The sequence below is a fragment of the Cavia porcellus genome, unplaced genomic scaffold, assembly GCF_034190915.1.
Source record: "Cavia porcellus strain 051 isolate PalLab524CR breed Dunkin Hartley unplaced genomic scaffold, mCavPor4.1 scaffold_15, whole genome shotgun sequence".
Lineage (NCBI taxonomy): Eukaryota > Metazoa > Chordata > Mammalia > Rodentia > Caviidae > Cavia > Cavia porcellus.
This window is the reverse complement of record NW_026947498.1, coordinates 71,923,139-71,939,341: the sequence shown is the minus strand read 5'-3', so window position 1 is coordinate 71,939,341 and position 16,203 is coordinate 71,923,139. Positions and strand designations below refer to the sequence as shown.

Genomic DNA, 16,203 nt, shown 5'->3' with positions numbered 1-16,203 from the left:
TTCTTCTGTTTAGTTTTTTTTTATTCTGTTTCAATTTGTGTACTTTTATTAGATTTGATGACACATACAACCATTCCACAGGTAGCAGGATATACTATGGTAACCATTTTTATTTCCTATTAACTTGACTTGAAGCCCTGTATTGCTCTCACCATCTTGTTTTGACTGATTTTATTTGATTCCGTTTTGTTTGATACTATCAAGTCTGATGTATAGGCAACTCCTTTGATGACAATAAGATTCACTATGATGCCCATGCTGGTTTGACTATTATCTTCTTTTGAAGTCCTATAATGTCTCCAATGTTTTGTTTTTATTGGTTTTGTTCTGTACTGTTTTCTCCAATTTTATTATGCCTGATGATATGGGCAATTCTTTTGAAGATAACAAGAGGCATCATGGTAACCATTGTTGACCACCTTGTATTTTGTTGTTAAGTTATGCACTATGTCCATCCTTTTGTTTTGACTGACTCTATTTTGTTTTGTCACATTTGGTTTTATTTGATTTAGAATAAAAAAGAACATGTGGTTTTTATATACAACACAGTATTACTTTGCCATAAAGAAGGATAAACTTGAGAGATTTTTACATAAAGGATTCACCTTGAAGTAATACTTTAAAATGAAATAAATTGGACACACATGTTGATGTTGGGGACCAGAATAAGTAAGGGCCATGGTTCTCCCTACAGTGCTCTCTCATGTTGGGAGTGCTTATATTCACAGCCTCTGAAAGCAGGCTAAGCCTGAAGCTGAGGACATTTGCTCACTCCTGTTCCAGCACAATAACCACGAACTTAAGTGATCAGACAGTCCTCTCAAATTAGCCAGTTTTACTGCTTGGAATGTCTTTGTTCTAACTTCTCAAGCCCTGCTCATTTTCATGCACCATTTTTCTCAGATGTGCCTTCCACCTCCTTGATTTCTTAAGGATTCAATAAATGTGGACAGTCCAGAGAAATCTTTGTCCTAATTCCAAGAAAGGTCTGACCTTCACGGACCCCCCACAGACTATTACATTGTCTCTTTTGTTTTATCGTTTCCCATCAGCTCATCCATTAGATCCAGAGCTTGATCAGCTGCTGACAGTTTAACTATCTCATTGTTTTCCTTGACCCAAATGGAGTACAGATGTGGGTAAGCAGAAAGAAAATGTTCAAAGGGGAAGAGGTACAGGGGAGGGAGAGGAAGAAGGGAAGGAAGGAAAAGGAGAGAAAGAGAATAAAAAGGAAAAATGGAAACAAAGCTCCTGTCATTACGGAGGAGAGTAAGGGTTAAAAAGAAGGAAAAGGAATTGGGGAGAAAGAATTATGATAAAGTCCCTTCCATGGTGCCAGTTATAAGGGATGCCTGCAGTAAACTCCCAGTCTCCCATTTAGGTTAAGACACACGAGAGGAAAGAAAGCAAGGGGAAAAACAGAGGGGTGAAGAGGGATCTGGGCTGAACCATGTCCTCCGGCAACAAAGACTCAGTATCTCTAGCTGGCCGCCATTTATTAGCTTGTGCACTGGGAAGGGTTTGCCGCTTTTCCTGGACAGCATAGAAGTAGTGGTTGATTGGGCAGGTTTAATATCATAGCAACAAACATCCTGTTAGGAGTCTGGGGGAGTAAAGATATCAAGATCTAATTGTGCATGTGGAGGCAACCATATTCTCCCATACTTTTTTTGTAATTGTGTTTTTAAAAAAAGATGAGTATGTGAGTACTCACGTTGTAGTGTAGCAGTTATGAATTTTTATAGATTTTATGATAATTTATTCTTAGTAATCGATAAAAGTGGTCAATTATTGGTGTAGCTAGAAACTTCCAGAAGGGGTTAGTGACTGGAGCCTTTTCCTATATCTAGCTTATTATGATGATATTGTTTTATATATCTTCTGGCTATACTTTTCTGTTGAACGATCAAGGGAAAGTTAAATTGAGACCTGCATTCATAAAATTAATCTGTTGCTATTTACCAAGGTCAGTTAAGCCACCACAGAATTTACCTTGGAATCACGTATGGTGCCTCTCAGTTCTGTCAGTGTTGGTCATCAGAATGAGTCATGGCCTTCGCTAGACCAATTGCTTTCTATAAAATCATGAGAGAGTTTTTCCTCCTTTGCCGCACTGTTTGCTGTTTTCCTGTCCCCAGGGGCTCAGCGATCTCCTTAGTCAAGAGGTTGGGTAACTCACCAGAGTTGTAAAATGTTATAGAAAAAGTTCCCTCCCCTGCTGGCTGGGGAGAAACATCAAGGAAGCCATGTAGTCCCCTGTACACTTGGCAGTACCTAAGCATCTCTAAGATATCAAGATCTAATTGTGTATATGGAGGAAACCAAGATATCAAGATGTGCATGTGTATTGGGAACCACAAATTCATGGTGGCTAATCTTGCATAGTTCCTAAGGGATAAATGGAGGCCTGGAATTATTGGTATCACCTTTTTGAAATTTCCCATTATCTCTTTATGGGAGGGCTGTCCTCTCCCACACACCAAGACAAAGAGTAAGACTAAGACTGAAACCACTAAGCCTAAAGGCATTTCGGGCAAAGATCCTTCTTAGCATAAGACCACCTCTGCCCTCTGAGCCATTTGATAATCTCGTCTTCCAATTCTGTCCTCAATTAATAAGCTGAGGTTCTGGCTGCCTTGTGGCCTTTTATTCCTCATGAACCAACTGGTCATCCCAGATCCCAATTGTACTGCTCTGTCTGTCTGTCTGTCTGTCTGTCTGTCTGTGTCTGTCTGTGTCTGTCTGTGTCTGTCTGTGTCTGTCTCTCTCCCTGTGGGCTGTAACACCTCACTGGAGGCTCACTGGAGGGTTCCAGATACATGTGGAGGTAACCATATCCCCTCTATTTGTTTTTGTAATTGTGTTTTTAAAGAAAAGTGAGTGTGTGGGTAGTCATGTAGTAGTGTAGTAGTTATGAATTTTCACAGATTTTATTGTAATTTGTTCTTAGTAACCCATAACAGTGTGCTCCAAATGCGGTCAAAACACACTCCTAGAGATGAGGAAATAGCTCAGCAGCACAGTGCCTGCCTGGCAGGAATGAGGTCATGAATCCAACCCCCATTACAGAAAAAAAAAACCCAAACTAAAAAACGCTCCTAGGAAATCCACCTGGTAGGGAGAATACCATGGGTTTAGGCCGCCACACTGGGAGTTTATTATAGCCAGATCTTGGAAACAACCTAAATGCCTATCTTCTGAGGAATGGATAAAAAGATGTGGTAGATTTCTGGACTATGGAGGGAGAGAACCAGACCCCATGGGAGGAGCTCCCCCCGCAGGAAACCAGCACCATGCCAGGCTGGGGACAACCAGACCCAAGCCTCTCTCTGTGAGTCGGCACCATTAGCGTACTGTGGAGAGAGGGAACCAGGCCCTACAGGGAGGAGATCCCTGCTGGGAAACTATACCATTTTCATTGTTTTATTAGGTTGGTTTTTACTTTCTTCTGTTTTTGTTTTTTTTTAAATAGGTACCGGGGATCAAACTCACAACCGCCTGCTTGCAAGGCAGGTGCTTATGCTGCTGAGCTAAATCCCCAGCCCCCTTTTTTTTGTTTTGTTTATGTTAACTCTGATGGCATGAGCAGATATGTGAAAGATGGCAAGAAATATTATGGAACCAGTTATGCATTTACTACTGGCTTGTTTTGATGTCCCTGATTACATTCATTGTTTTGTTTTTATTGTTTCTATTCTGTTCTGTTCAATTTTTAATATGTCTGAAGGTGTTTTCTGCAGCTATTTTGTACACAACAAAAGCATTGTGGTAACTATCATTGATTTCATAAGGTTTGGAAGTCCTGTATCACTTATTCTGCTTTCTTTTGATTGGTTTTGTTCTGTTTTATTTTCTTTGGTTTTATTCTCTTTAAAATTAAAAAATGCGGTATTTTTATACATTGAAGTACTGCTCAGCCATAAAGAAAGGTAAACAGGAGACTTTTCTAGGTAAATGGATGCACCTTGAGAACATACTTATTAGTGAAATAAACAAGACACGTATAAATATATTGTTTCATTAGTGTGAAAAAATGGAAGAAAAAACGTAGGTATATGTACATGCATATGTATATAAAATAGTTAAGACAGTTATACTACTGATTTCTCTGAGTACACTGAAGAGAAATGTTTGTGGTGCTATTGTGTGGACAACTGAATGCAGATGTCTTGTGCTCTGGGTGAACGGCTTGGGAATGACAATGTGCAGTGTATGGACCATTGTTGCCCCCGATTGATGTGCTTTGAAGTTTAGTTTCCTCCTCCTCCTCTTCCTCCTCTTTTCTTCCTTCTCCTCTTTCTCCTTCTCTTTTTCCTCTTCTTCATCATTCTTTTTATCCTTGAATAAAATTGATTTGAAAACAAAAAGACTGAGAGCCCAGAAAGTAAAAATAAAAAATTTAGTTATTAATGCATACTCGGTTATAGATCTGTTGAGAAGAAGTAGTGTTTCATACCTTATTTAATTTCTACCTGTTTTATTTTGGGATATCTCCACATCCATTTATGCTAAGCATGGATGCAGTTATAGCATACGTGTCACCTTTATCTGGTTTTTTGACAATTCTCTCTCAAGTAGCCAAGGACTTGAACTCTCTGTGAAATCCAGGCTGGTCTCAAACTCACAATCCTCCTGCCTTGGCCTCTCAAGGGCTGAGAGTACAGGTGAGCACTATCGTGCTTGGCTTAATCTGTTTGTCATAAAAATCAACCCCTGTTTCGAATAGTTTTCTTCATGATTTTTTTCGCATTATTCTTCATGGAGCTCTGTAATGAAAACGGCCATAACTGTTAAGTTCCTTAAGAGAACTGTAAAATTGTGGTTTTTTTCCTTTTTAAGGATGACAACAGTGCTGAAAATATGCTAAGTTCTTAAGTGTGGCATTAAAAAAAAAAGATGGTTAAGGGCCAGAGATTTAGCTCAGTGGCATAAGCACCTGCCTGGCAAGCGCAAGGTTATGAGTTCAATCCCCAGGACCACACACACACACACACACACACACACACAAAAGATACTAATAGAAGTTAAATTCAGGAATAAAGCTGATAAACCAAATCAGTTTTTCTTGCATATAGTGTGGCATAAATTTCTTTAAAATTCAACTAAAAATACAAATATGATATCAATCACGTTGTTTTTGTATTCTATATTCTAAAGCAAAATTGTGATTATATCTTTGAGTATACACAAGCAATATTCTTGACAATTCTTACAGAGGAAACAAATATGTAGTACAGTAAAATGTTTTTTGCAGCTTTTTTGATAATCTATAAAGGGCTTTAAGCTATATAGAGTTCAGAAGTTTTTCTAATAAATTGGTTTTATATTAATACACATAAGCTTTACTAGATTCAGGTTTCTGTGTACCGCATTTTGTTAAGCAGATGCTTTTTTACCCTACAAAGCATTGCTGGATTTATATTTTTAAGGTGTAGTATCAATCTAAATAACAATCAGCGATTCTCCAAAAAATAATGGTATTATTCTGAATACCATTGAATTGGGAAAACCTGTGTGTATTAGTCATCTTGACACTGTGACAAAATACCTGAGAACAGCAATTCAAAGGAGGAAAGATCTGACTTGGCCTGTGGTTTCGCAGTTTCAGTGCCCGGTCAGGGCCTCCGACGTGTCTGGGCCTGTGGAGAGGCGGAACATATGGCAGAGCGGCCCAGAGAGGAATACTGCTCATTGGTGACAGCAAGAAAGACAGAGTCAGAAGGGTAAACGTGGGGGCCACGATCTGAATACAAACCCACACCCTCCTGGATCCATTTTCTTTAAATCGGTAGGTCCCAGCACCTCTGAAGATCTTACCACCTCCCAGTGCACCTGCTGGGACTAAGTCTTCAACACACCAACCTGTGAGGAGCATTATGGATCTAAACCATAATAGTCCTCTCCTGGCCTTCAAAGCCTCATGCTCATCTCACAGTGGAAAATGAATTCAGTCCATCTCCAAGAGTCTTCATACTCTTAAAAGTTCCAGCATTGCTTAAATCCAAGTCCAAAGTCTCTGAAACTCAAGATAAATTCTGAGCTGTGAGACTTTGTTAAAATCACAAGAACAAGTTACATACTTCCTGCATGCAGTAGTGGGACAGGGTGCACATTCCCATCCCAAAAGGGATAGGAAACTAGCAAGAAGCAATCAGCAAAACAAGATTGACACGGAGCGTGACAGGTACTAAATTCTATAGCTCCATGTCCAGCACCTGGGGCACAAGCTGGCGTGACGTGAACTCCAAAGGCCAGTCCTGCCCCTTACACATCCCACAGTCGCTCCCTTGAGCTGACTCGGCTACCGTGGCTGCCCTCCGTGGATCTTCATATTCCTGGCGTCTCTAACTTCTTGGGTTTTGGTAGTGTTTTGACTTAACTAACACAGCTTCAGCATTGTTTTTTTTCAAGGACTGACTGCAGGGAATCTGCTTCTGTCACATGCCACTGGGCTTCCCAGACTTTCCTTTGAAAGTTCCGTGACCCTGTAACTCCTGTATTCTGCATGACTAAGAAAATAGCATCACATGGGTGATACCACAATCTACTGCCACCTCAAATAGGAGCTGGATATCCTTGGACAGTGACTGTAGCACCCTCTGAGTGCTTGAGTGGCCAATCACGGGGAATCAATTTCCTAGGCAGTCTTGTGTGATCAGAGCACCCGAACACTGTGTTTTCAAAGCAGTCTTTCAAACTAGATTAGGAGTTTATACTCTTAAGTGTGTGATAGGTGGGATCTGACCGATACCTGAGACATCCTGTTCTAGTTCAAAGAATTTGGCTTCTTTTGAGTGTACTAATCTCTTTAAAAGCCAGTCCTTCTTAGCTGGATGTACTTCTTTTTCTGACCAAACTACAACTTTTTCAAATCTTGATGCTTTGTGGGCTTTGTAAAAAATTTATTATTTTCATTGTAAATTTAGCTAAAAGCAGCCAGCAATACCCATGCCACATCCTGAATGCTGTGCTGCCTTGAAAATCCTCCTGCTGGATAAACTAGTTCATCATCTTTAAATTCAGCATCACAGTATCAGACTATGACAAAACGTAGACAAGTTCTCTGTCAGAACAGAACATGAACGACTTCTAGTTCAATTCCCAGTAAAGTCCTGCTCTCATCTTAGAGCTCGTGGCATAGTCTTTCCTGTCTGCATGTCTGGTCATCTGGGCTCACTGTGGTTACAACTTCTTTCTAGTTTGCTCCTCCAACCTTTGCCAAACTCCTCCAACAAACAATTCCAATGGAATGGACCACATGGTTAGGAATGTCCAGTCACAATGATGACCAACCTTCTGCACCAATTTTTCTATGTTAATTTTTCATTGTTCAGTTGTTGTGATCTGAAAAAAAAACCACTGATAGAGGAAAAGATTAATCTTGCTCAGCTTTGTAGGTTTCAGTCTTTGGTTAGCTGGCTCCATTGCTATTAGGCTTCCGGTGTCTCAGAAAAACTGTGGTAGGAGGAAACAGGAAAAATCCTCTGGCACAGCAGCCAAGAAGCAGAGAGAGAGGAGAAGGCCAGAGAGGGTCTCCATGCCTTCCTCTTGCAAAGGTTGAGGATGCTTACAAAGTGAGAATATTTGACTCACTGCTGAGTTGCTTCTTTAAACTTCTAAAGCTCCTAAGTTAACACAATGTCAAGACAGAATTTGGTACCAGAAACGTGGGGTCATTGCTGTGATGCAACCCGACCATGTGGTCCAAGAGTCTTTGGGAGTGTCTTGTAGGAAGAGTTTAGAAAGGTTCAGAGATGTCTCCTGAAAGAGAAGAACACTTTAGGTTGTTCTGTATGAGAGATTCTGGTCAGAGCTCAGAAGGTCAGAACAGTGATAGAAATCCTGCAGTAAAGACCAGGGCCAGGAGGTTTCTGCTGGACTCCAGATGATGTGTGTTGTGACTTGACAAAAGTTTTTGTGTATTTTGCTCCTGTCCAGAGACTTTGCATAAGGCTGAGATTAAGGACACTGGATCAATTAATATGACAGAAGAAATTTCAAGGCAGTCTAATGTTGAGGCTGTGGCATGGCTATTGTTGGAGGCTTTTAGTCAGATCTATGTAGAAAATCAAGAGCAAAGAGCCCAGCAGAATGATTTAAAATGTGAGTTTAGCCAAAAAGGAAGCTCCAATAAAGTTGTGAACTACAAAGATAGAGCTGGGAAGATCTCAACTGCTGGAAAGGAATAAGAGAGTAGAAAATATGGTCTGAGGACTTCACAAGAAGCAGCAGGACTCCACCCTTTGCAGCCTCAAAACTGAAAAGTGAAAGGTTTTGCTTTGAGGAGAAAGCTGCAAAATATCTGTTCCAGAATGGTGGTGGTTGCACCACATTCCAGAATGGTGGCAGCATAGAAAATTTGTTCCTCAGAATTGAATTCAAGTACCCAATGATCCAGGTACTCAACCTTTACAGCCAAGAGAGAGGGAAGCTTGTCTACCGATCTAGCTAGCAGCAGATACTGGCATCATTCACTTGCTCCTGGTTTTAGGTCATGAATAATGCAAGAGTTGCGGGGTTAAAAAGACTTCCACCATGATTTCAGAGGGCCTAGGAGCTCAGGCAGCGTGTCACAGTGTAAGTGTGAAGCCAAAGGAGCCGCAGAGACTCCTGAAGTCTGGAAAAGACAGGAACATGGATCATCTAAGGAAATCTGCAAGGAGGAAGCAAAGCCAGACCAAGAGAGAAGCCACAGGAGCTACAATCACCAGCAACGCCTTAGCAGTGGGGTCACTCCAACCCTTAGTAGGAATTGCGCTTAGCTTGCAGTTGTCACCTGCAGTGTCAAGGCTCATTAAGTTTGTAGCTTTCTAACTACAGGAACAGGCTGTGTCTCCCAGTTTTACCCTTGAACAGTATTAGTAATATGCGTAGTATTAGAAATACAAGTTTTAAGCCCTGGGGATTTAGCTCAGCAGCATAAGCACCTGCCTTGCAAGCATACAGTCATGAGTTCGATCCCTGGTACAAAAAAAAAAAAAAGAGGAGTTTTAAAATTTTTAAATTTTCTCTACATTAAAATATCTTCTACACTTTGACTTACTTTGATGGGTTGTATCCTAACATAGCCTTTTTGGACAAATACTCTCCCAGTGTGTCAGGAGGAGTGATGATGATCCCTGCTTGCCTCTAAGGCAAAGTGCCTCCCTTAGAGCAGAGACAAGCAGGAAGCCTGAGGCAAAAGGATCAAAAGTTCCAGCCCAGCCTGGGCAACTTCATGACTTGGTGTATATATGTCTCAAAAATGTGTGTGTGCACACATGTATAAGGCTCTGGATTTAGCTCAGTGTGGAGGCCCTGGGGCAGCCCCCAGTTCTCCAGTACCACAGGAAAAAAGAAAAAAGAAACCTTGAGGTGTAGAGATAGTCAATTCTAGATAAGAGAGGGTTGTTATCTTCTACTACTGAAAAAAATAAAAGTCCCACCTAGCAGCCCAGGGCAGGAAGGGCAGCATATAAAGGCAGCCAGACCAGCGGGTTAGAAAGAACCTCAAGACAAGGCCTTGGGGCGGCTGCTGCATTAAGGTACGTGCCAGGAAGTGCCCAGTGCTTAGCCAGTGACAGACAGGGGCGAGGCTGCTGTTTCAGCGTGGAATTTCTCCATCTACCGGCGCTGGCAGAGCCCACAACCTCTGCAAGCATCTCTGGCTGCCCTCTGGTGGGAGAGAACTCAGCCAGGCCATTCTCTCTGGGGATGCAGGAGAGCCGCAGGGCTCTCATAAGACTGGGAAATGTGATAAGGACAGATCCTTCACTGTGCCTGTGAGTGGAATTCATAGATAGAATATATTTCCTGTTGCTCAGGTCTGCTTCAATGCCTTTGAACAAAGATTATCTGTTTTTTGTTCGTTTGTTTTGCTGCTGGAGAGGGGACCCAGGGCCTTGCATGTGCTAAGCAAGTGGTCTGCTACCGAGCCACACTCCCAGGTCCTGTAATATTTTGCATAACTAAAAAAAATAAAAAAATAAAAAAAATATTTTGCATAACTGAATTCTGAATTGTATCTTTTAGTAGGTATATTTCTTGTAAATCTAATCATTTTCATTTTTAATATAATTAGGCTCATTTTATTTACGATACTTTCAAAGTAGCTATTTCTGGTGTTTAGGAAAACAACTAAAAGAATGAACTAAACATGAATGCTATATCTCTAAAACAAGCAAAATACAAAATGAGAGACAGAATTTATGTTAAGTTAAAAGTGAGTTTGGGCGTGGTAATCCCAGGTACTTGGAAGCCGAGGCAGGAGGATTGCAAGTTCGAGGCCAGTCTGCAATTTAGGAAGACTAAGCAGACACTTAAATACAAAAGTGATGGGGAGTGTAGCTCAGTACTAGAATGCTTGCCTAGCATTGGAGAAGCTCTGGGTTCAATCTCTAGTAGCACAAGAAAAGGAAGAGGAGGAAGGGGAGAAGAGGGAGAGAAAGGAAAGGAAAGGAAAGGAAAGGAAAGGGAAGGAAAGGAGAAAAAGAAGAAAGGGAGACAGTAAACACAACACAATATGTGTAGAGCTGTACAAACGCGAAAGCACAGGGTGGAACCGTTTGGAATAACACGCACCAAAGTGGTTTCAGTGGCCGTCTCTGGTGTCCAGGAACACACTGAGTAGTAAGGAACTTCAGCTTCTCTGTTGTAAAAGAAAAAGAAGGGAAGAAGGAAGGGAGGAAGGGAGAGGGGGGAGAAGGGAGGAGATATTTTTAAGGAGTTTTCTCGTTCGATGTAAGAAGAGAGCACGGAGGACAGAGGGGAGGTCAGGTCTCCTTCACGAGCTCCTTTGACTGTAGCCGCCTCCGTTAGGGCCCTGCCGTTACACAGTCACTTTGAGAATGAGAGCTCCCGTGTGGGAACTTCGGAGGCACAGCAATTCGACCTCTGCCTTTGCCTAGACTTTTAAAAGAAGAGTGTGAAGAAACGAATGTCTCTTCTGTACTTCTTTGACTAGGTCCCTCTGTCTCCATGGATTATACTCCTGAGCCCAACGCGACGACAGTGACGGAGGACTACTATCCAGACCTCTTACCAACCCCCTGTGAAGAGGGACTCAGCACCAGGAACAGCAAGTGGCTGCTCGTCACTATTTACTGCCTCGTGTTTGTCTTCGGTCTTTTGGGAAACAGCCTGGTCATCTTGGTCCTCGTGGTCTGCAAGAAGCTGAGGAGCATCACAGACATCTACCTGCTGAACCTGGCCTTGTCTGACCTGCTTTTTGTCTTCTCCTTGCCCTTCCAAGCCTACTACCAGCAGGACCAGTGGGTATTTGGGACCGTAATGTGCAAAGTGGTCTCTGGCCTTTATTACATTGGCTTCTTCAGCAACATGTTCTTTATCACCCTCATGAGCTTGGACAGGTATCTAGCTATTGTCCACGCTGTGTACTCTGTGAAGGTGAGGACAACCAGGATGGGCACGGGCCTGAGCCTGGCAGTGTGGCTGGCCACTCTTCTGGCCACCAGCCCATTGTTAGTGTTTTACCAGGTGGCCTCTGAAGACGGTTTCCTAAAGTGTTATTCATTTTACAATCATGAGGCTTGGAAGTGGAAGATCTTCACCCACTTTGAAATTAACATCGTGGGCCTGCTGGTTCCATGCACCATCTTTCTGTTCTGCTACGTCAGGATCCTGCGCCAGCTGCAGAATTGCCAGAACCAACAGAAGACCAGAGCCATCATGCTGGTGCTCATCGTGGTGGTGGCGTCTTTGGTCTTCTGGGTCCCGTTCAATGTGGTCCTCTTCCTCACCTCCCTACACAGCCTGCACATTTTGGATGGGTGCAGCACAAGCCAGGGGCTGACATCGGCCACCCACATCACGCAGACCATTTCCTTCGTGCACTGCTGCATGAACCCTGTTATCTACGCTTTTGTGGGCGAGAAGTTCAAGAAACACCTCTCGGAACTATTTCAGAAATGTTTCCACCACATATTTCTCTACATAGGAAGACAGATTCCCAGAGAGAGCTGGGAAAAGTCCTCCTCCTCGCACCAGCGCTCCTCCCATTCCTCCACTGTGGACTGCATCTTGTGAGGAGGCTGTTTCTCCTGGTGCTTCTGTAAGATACACATGACTTTGTTGGAGTCTGGCTAGAGGAAAACGAACTCTCAGCATTTTAGTGACAGATGCAAGGCATGATTTATGATACGTAATGGATTCCTATTACAAATTAATCTCAATTTTCAAAAAGAATGTTATTATATACTCTGTATATTTCACAGTTAAGTATAATGGTAGCAGTAGGGTATTTTTAAAACATAATCTTAGCAGCAGATTAAAGATGTTACCTTCTATTCTTAATTTTCCATGTGTTTTTATCACACATGAATTTAAAGTTTATCAAATTTTTATTGCCCATTAAAATAAATCATAAGGTTTTCTCCCATTACTCTGTTAACTTGATGAACTACAGTGAATGGCTTTTCAATCTATATTTTCCTAGAAAAAACATGACCTTTTGGTCTTGGGATTTTTGTGTTTATGTTCATTAGAGATACTGTCCTGTAATTTTCCTTTATTATAATGTCCTTCTAGGACATTTTGTTCTTCTAAAAATGATTAGAAAAGTCTTCTGTTTTTCTGTATTCTCTGTTTGTGTAAAATATTTGGCATTATTTCCTCTTGGAATGTTCATTACTGAAACTTCAGGAATGGGGCTTCTCTGCAGGAAGAGTTCAAATTATGCATTAAATTTGACAGAGACTTACCCAGAGACTGGTTTTTAATTTCAACACTGAGACTGTTAACCTCAGTTTTGAGCATGATGTCACTCACAGTTTCTTCTTATAGTTTTTTAAATGTATGAGGCTCTCAAGTAATACCTTTTCTGTCTCGATACTGACAATGTGAGTTTTCTTCTGACCCTCCTGGGCTTAGCTGTTTCTTTTGACTATGTTAATTTCCTGACTTTATCTGTTCATTTCTTTTTTATGCTCTTTAGCCTACCTGCTTTCTGTGGACTTAATTAACTAAGATAGTTTTACAGTAACTGCACCCCCTTTTATTTTGTATGTATGTGTGATGTATAATAAACACGCTCCTCACGGGGAGCTGGTCTACGCACACAAGACATCTTAATCTTCCTTACATCTGTTTTCCCTTCTCTTTTTCTCATTCCCTCTCTCCCCCTAGACACTGGTTTAAATGTATATTTTACCCTTCCCCCCCCCCCCACAAATACGATCACTAAGTTACTAAGTTGCCCAGGCTGGGTTTGAACTTTTGATCCTCCTGTCTCATCCTTCCAGAATGCTGGAATTACAGATGTGTGTAACTATGCCTGGATTTCTACATTTTAATGTAATACATTTTCATTATTTTTTTACTGTAATATCTATTTTCCATTGGGTTTTCGGCCTTGAAGCTTGAGTTTTTTAGGTATTAATTTTAAATTTTGAAACATGAGGTCTGCTCTTCTTAGAGAACACACATGTGTGCTTTCAGTTCTTTAAAACTGATTGAGAATTATTTTACAATGCTGGCTGTGGTTTGTTCACTAGGTGCTCCATGCACACTTGAAAATTATGAGTGTATTCTACAGTTGTTGACTATAGCTGATTCATCAAAGTGTTAAAGACTTGTACGTTTTTGGTGACTTTTGCTATTTGTTTATTTTGTGTATTACTAAGAGGTACATTGAAAACTGTCCCTTTAATTGTGGCTTGTCAATTTTTCATTTTAATTCTGTTTATTTTGCTCAGTATGTATTTTGAATCTATTAGATGAAGGAAAATATAGATTACACTTTTTATTGAATTTGATTTTTTTTTAACTTTGTCTATTTGAGACAGGGTCTCACTATGCAGTTCAGGCTGGCCTTGAACCCACTTTGTAGCCAAAGCTGGTCTTGAATTTGCAAGGATCCTCCTATCTCAGACTCCGAGTGCTAGGAATACGGGCATGCACCACCATGCCTGGCTTGTATTTGCTTTTTTAGCGTTATAAAATACTCCTTTACTTTTGCTATACTTCTTGTCCTAAAGTCTACTAACCTTAGCACAGATGTGCCAGCTTTTTTTGTACTAGCGTATGCATTGTTTACTTCAGACCAAAACATTTTCTTATATTTAATGTGTCCTTTTTGTAAGAATGATTTAGTTTGGGCTTTTTATTTTTTCCCACGAAGAAAAGGAGAGAGCTGTATACCAGACATGTTATGGTTTCTGTCTAGATGTACCCAAGAGTTTCCTGACTCAGAGAGGGATTTTTGAGAGATGACCAGATTATGAGGGAGCAATAGCTGACTGGTTATTAGGGGGGTCTGGAAGAAGGGGCAGGTCACTGTCAGGTGTGTCTCCCTTCCTGGCTTCGTGCTTCTCTCTCTGCTTCCTGGTGTTGCAGGAAATTTCCCAAACCAATCCAAAACAAAGCAACCAAAAGGAAGACTTTGCACGGAAGAGCTGAGAAGGGAGCATTTAATCTTACACCAGTGGACTGTTGGATTTTACACCAGTGGACTGTTGCAAGGATAATTCTTCCTAAGCAACTACACTGCATCAAGAAGGAGTTTAGTCTGCACAGAATTAGAAGTGGGAGATACAAGTGAGTGACCAAATGTTTCACGACTGGTTACATGCATTGATTCATATATTGACACACAGGTTAGTCTTGAAACAATAGAAACATTCCAGGAACCAGGGGAGGAGGCTCTCACAGAAATACTATAGTTAAGGGCAATACCATAATATAGGAATATTCAGGAGAGAGGGCCTTTACTGAATGAGCATAGGTCAGCCCAGAGTGCCTTGGTATAGGCAATTACTCTGACTTAGTGCTCATCTGTAGCTGGGCTGTGGACACTGTCAGGGTCAACTGAATTCACCAGCAACAGCAGAATAGCAACTTGGTCGGAGTCCTCTAATTAATCATGAAATTTGTAAGTTTGTTATTTTATACAAGTGTTCTTATAATTGTGCCTCAACACTGGCACCATGAGGTGATTAGTTTTCCTCCACCAGGCCTTTCCACCGAATGTCTTCCTGCCTTGGAATCAGCAGAAGCCTCTAGAATGTGAGCCCAGATAAACTTATCCCCCGTTATGCTGCAGGTGTTGAGTATTTGGTCCCAACAAGGAGGACAGTGATTAAGAGAGTGAGGATACATGGTTTTACAAAGCTCTAAAAATCTCTTTAAAATAAAACACTGTATGGGGTTTCAAGAACTGCTTCCAAAGCCAGACACAGTGGTATGTGCTTGTCGTTCCAAGTACCTGGAGAAGCTGAGGAAGGGGTTTTGCTTGATCCTAAGAATTCAAGTTCAGCCTGGGCAACAGAGGGACCTATGCTTTGAAAATTAATTTCAGAATAATTTTTATTCTCCAGTTTAATGCATAACTTCAATTATAGAGAAGACAATCTGCAAGGATAATGACACATATTTAGGGTAATATTTGTGTTAGTGCTGTAAAGCAGCATCTGAGATAATAAACTTAAAAGAGTTTTGGAGGTCCCAGCCCGTGGTTGGTGGTCCTGTTGATCTGGACTTGTGGTGAGGCAGCACACCATCCTGGGAGCACCTGGTGAAGGGAGCTGCTTATCTCATGGCATCTGGGAAGCACCAAGAGAAGCAGAGGAAGGGGGTGGGTACCTAGTGTCCCATTCAAGGTGTTACAGCTCAATGACCTCATATTTTTCTATAGAGAGCACTTTCCCATCCTTGCTGGGGTCCAGAAAGGTTTGTATTTACAATCCCATGGAGAAGTTACTATTCCAATCTACCACTTCCAGTGTGACCCAAGGAGAGGATTAAGACTTTTTTTTGTCTTTTTCATTTTTTCATTTTTTTATCAGTACCAGGGATTGAACTCACAACCGCCTGCTTGCAAGGCAGGTGCTTATGCTGCTGAGCTAAACCCCCAGCCCCGAGAGAATTAGGACTTTAAGATGTATGTACAGTTATGGGGAGCCAAGAGGTCCTAAGTCCGGCCAAGATGGTGGTTCACCAGAGCAAAGGCCCTAACCCAGAGCCCAGCTGGGTTTTAATAATCCTCCATGAGGGGAGTGCCTTGGAGAGGAGTGACACTCAGAGTGGTGGGAAATACATGGCTGCCATGACTACTGTGAGCTGGGCTGGGCAGGAGGTCTGAGGTCACCTCTGCAACAAGCAGAGGACAAGAAATGCAGAACGAGCAATCTGCATAACACAGCTGAGGTAGTAGCTAATAATTTGGGGTCAGTGCTTCAGGTCTGATGTACAATCCTCTGTGTCCTGGGA

At 41.7% G+C, this 16,203-nt stretch overlaps 1 protein-coding gene across 2 annotated transcripts in view; it reads left to right on the top strand.

Moving 5' to 3' along the window:
• Ccr8 (C-C motif chemokine receptor 8) overlaps positions 1-13,746 on the top strand; it is a 67,556-nt gene extending 53,810 nt beyond the window's left edge. For both annotated transcript variants that reach the window (XM_063225137.1, XM_023562612.2), the window contains exon 2: positions 10,943-13,746. In XM_063225137.1, coding sequence (XP_063081207.1) covers positions 10,943-12,024 — 1,082 coding nt within the window. In that variant the 3' untranslated portion in view covers positions 12,025-13,746. The remainder of the gene's footprint in view (positions 1-10,942) is intronic.
• Positions 13,747-16,203: the final 2,457 nt, after the last annotated feature.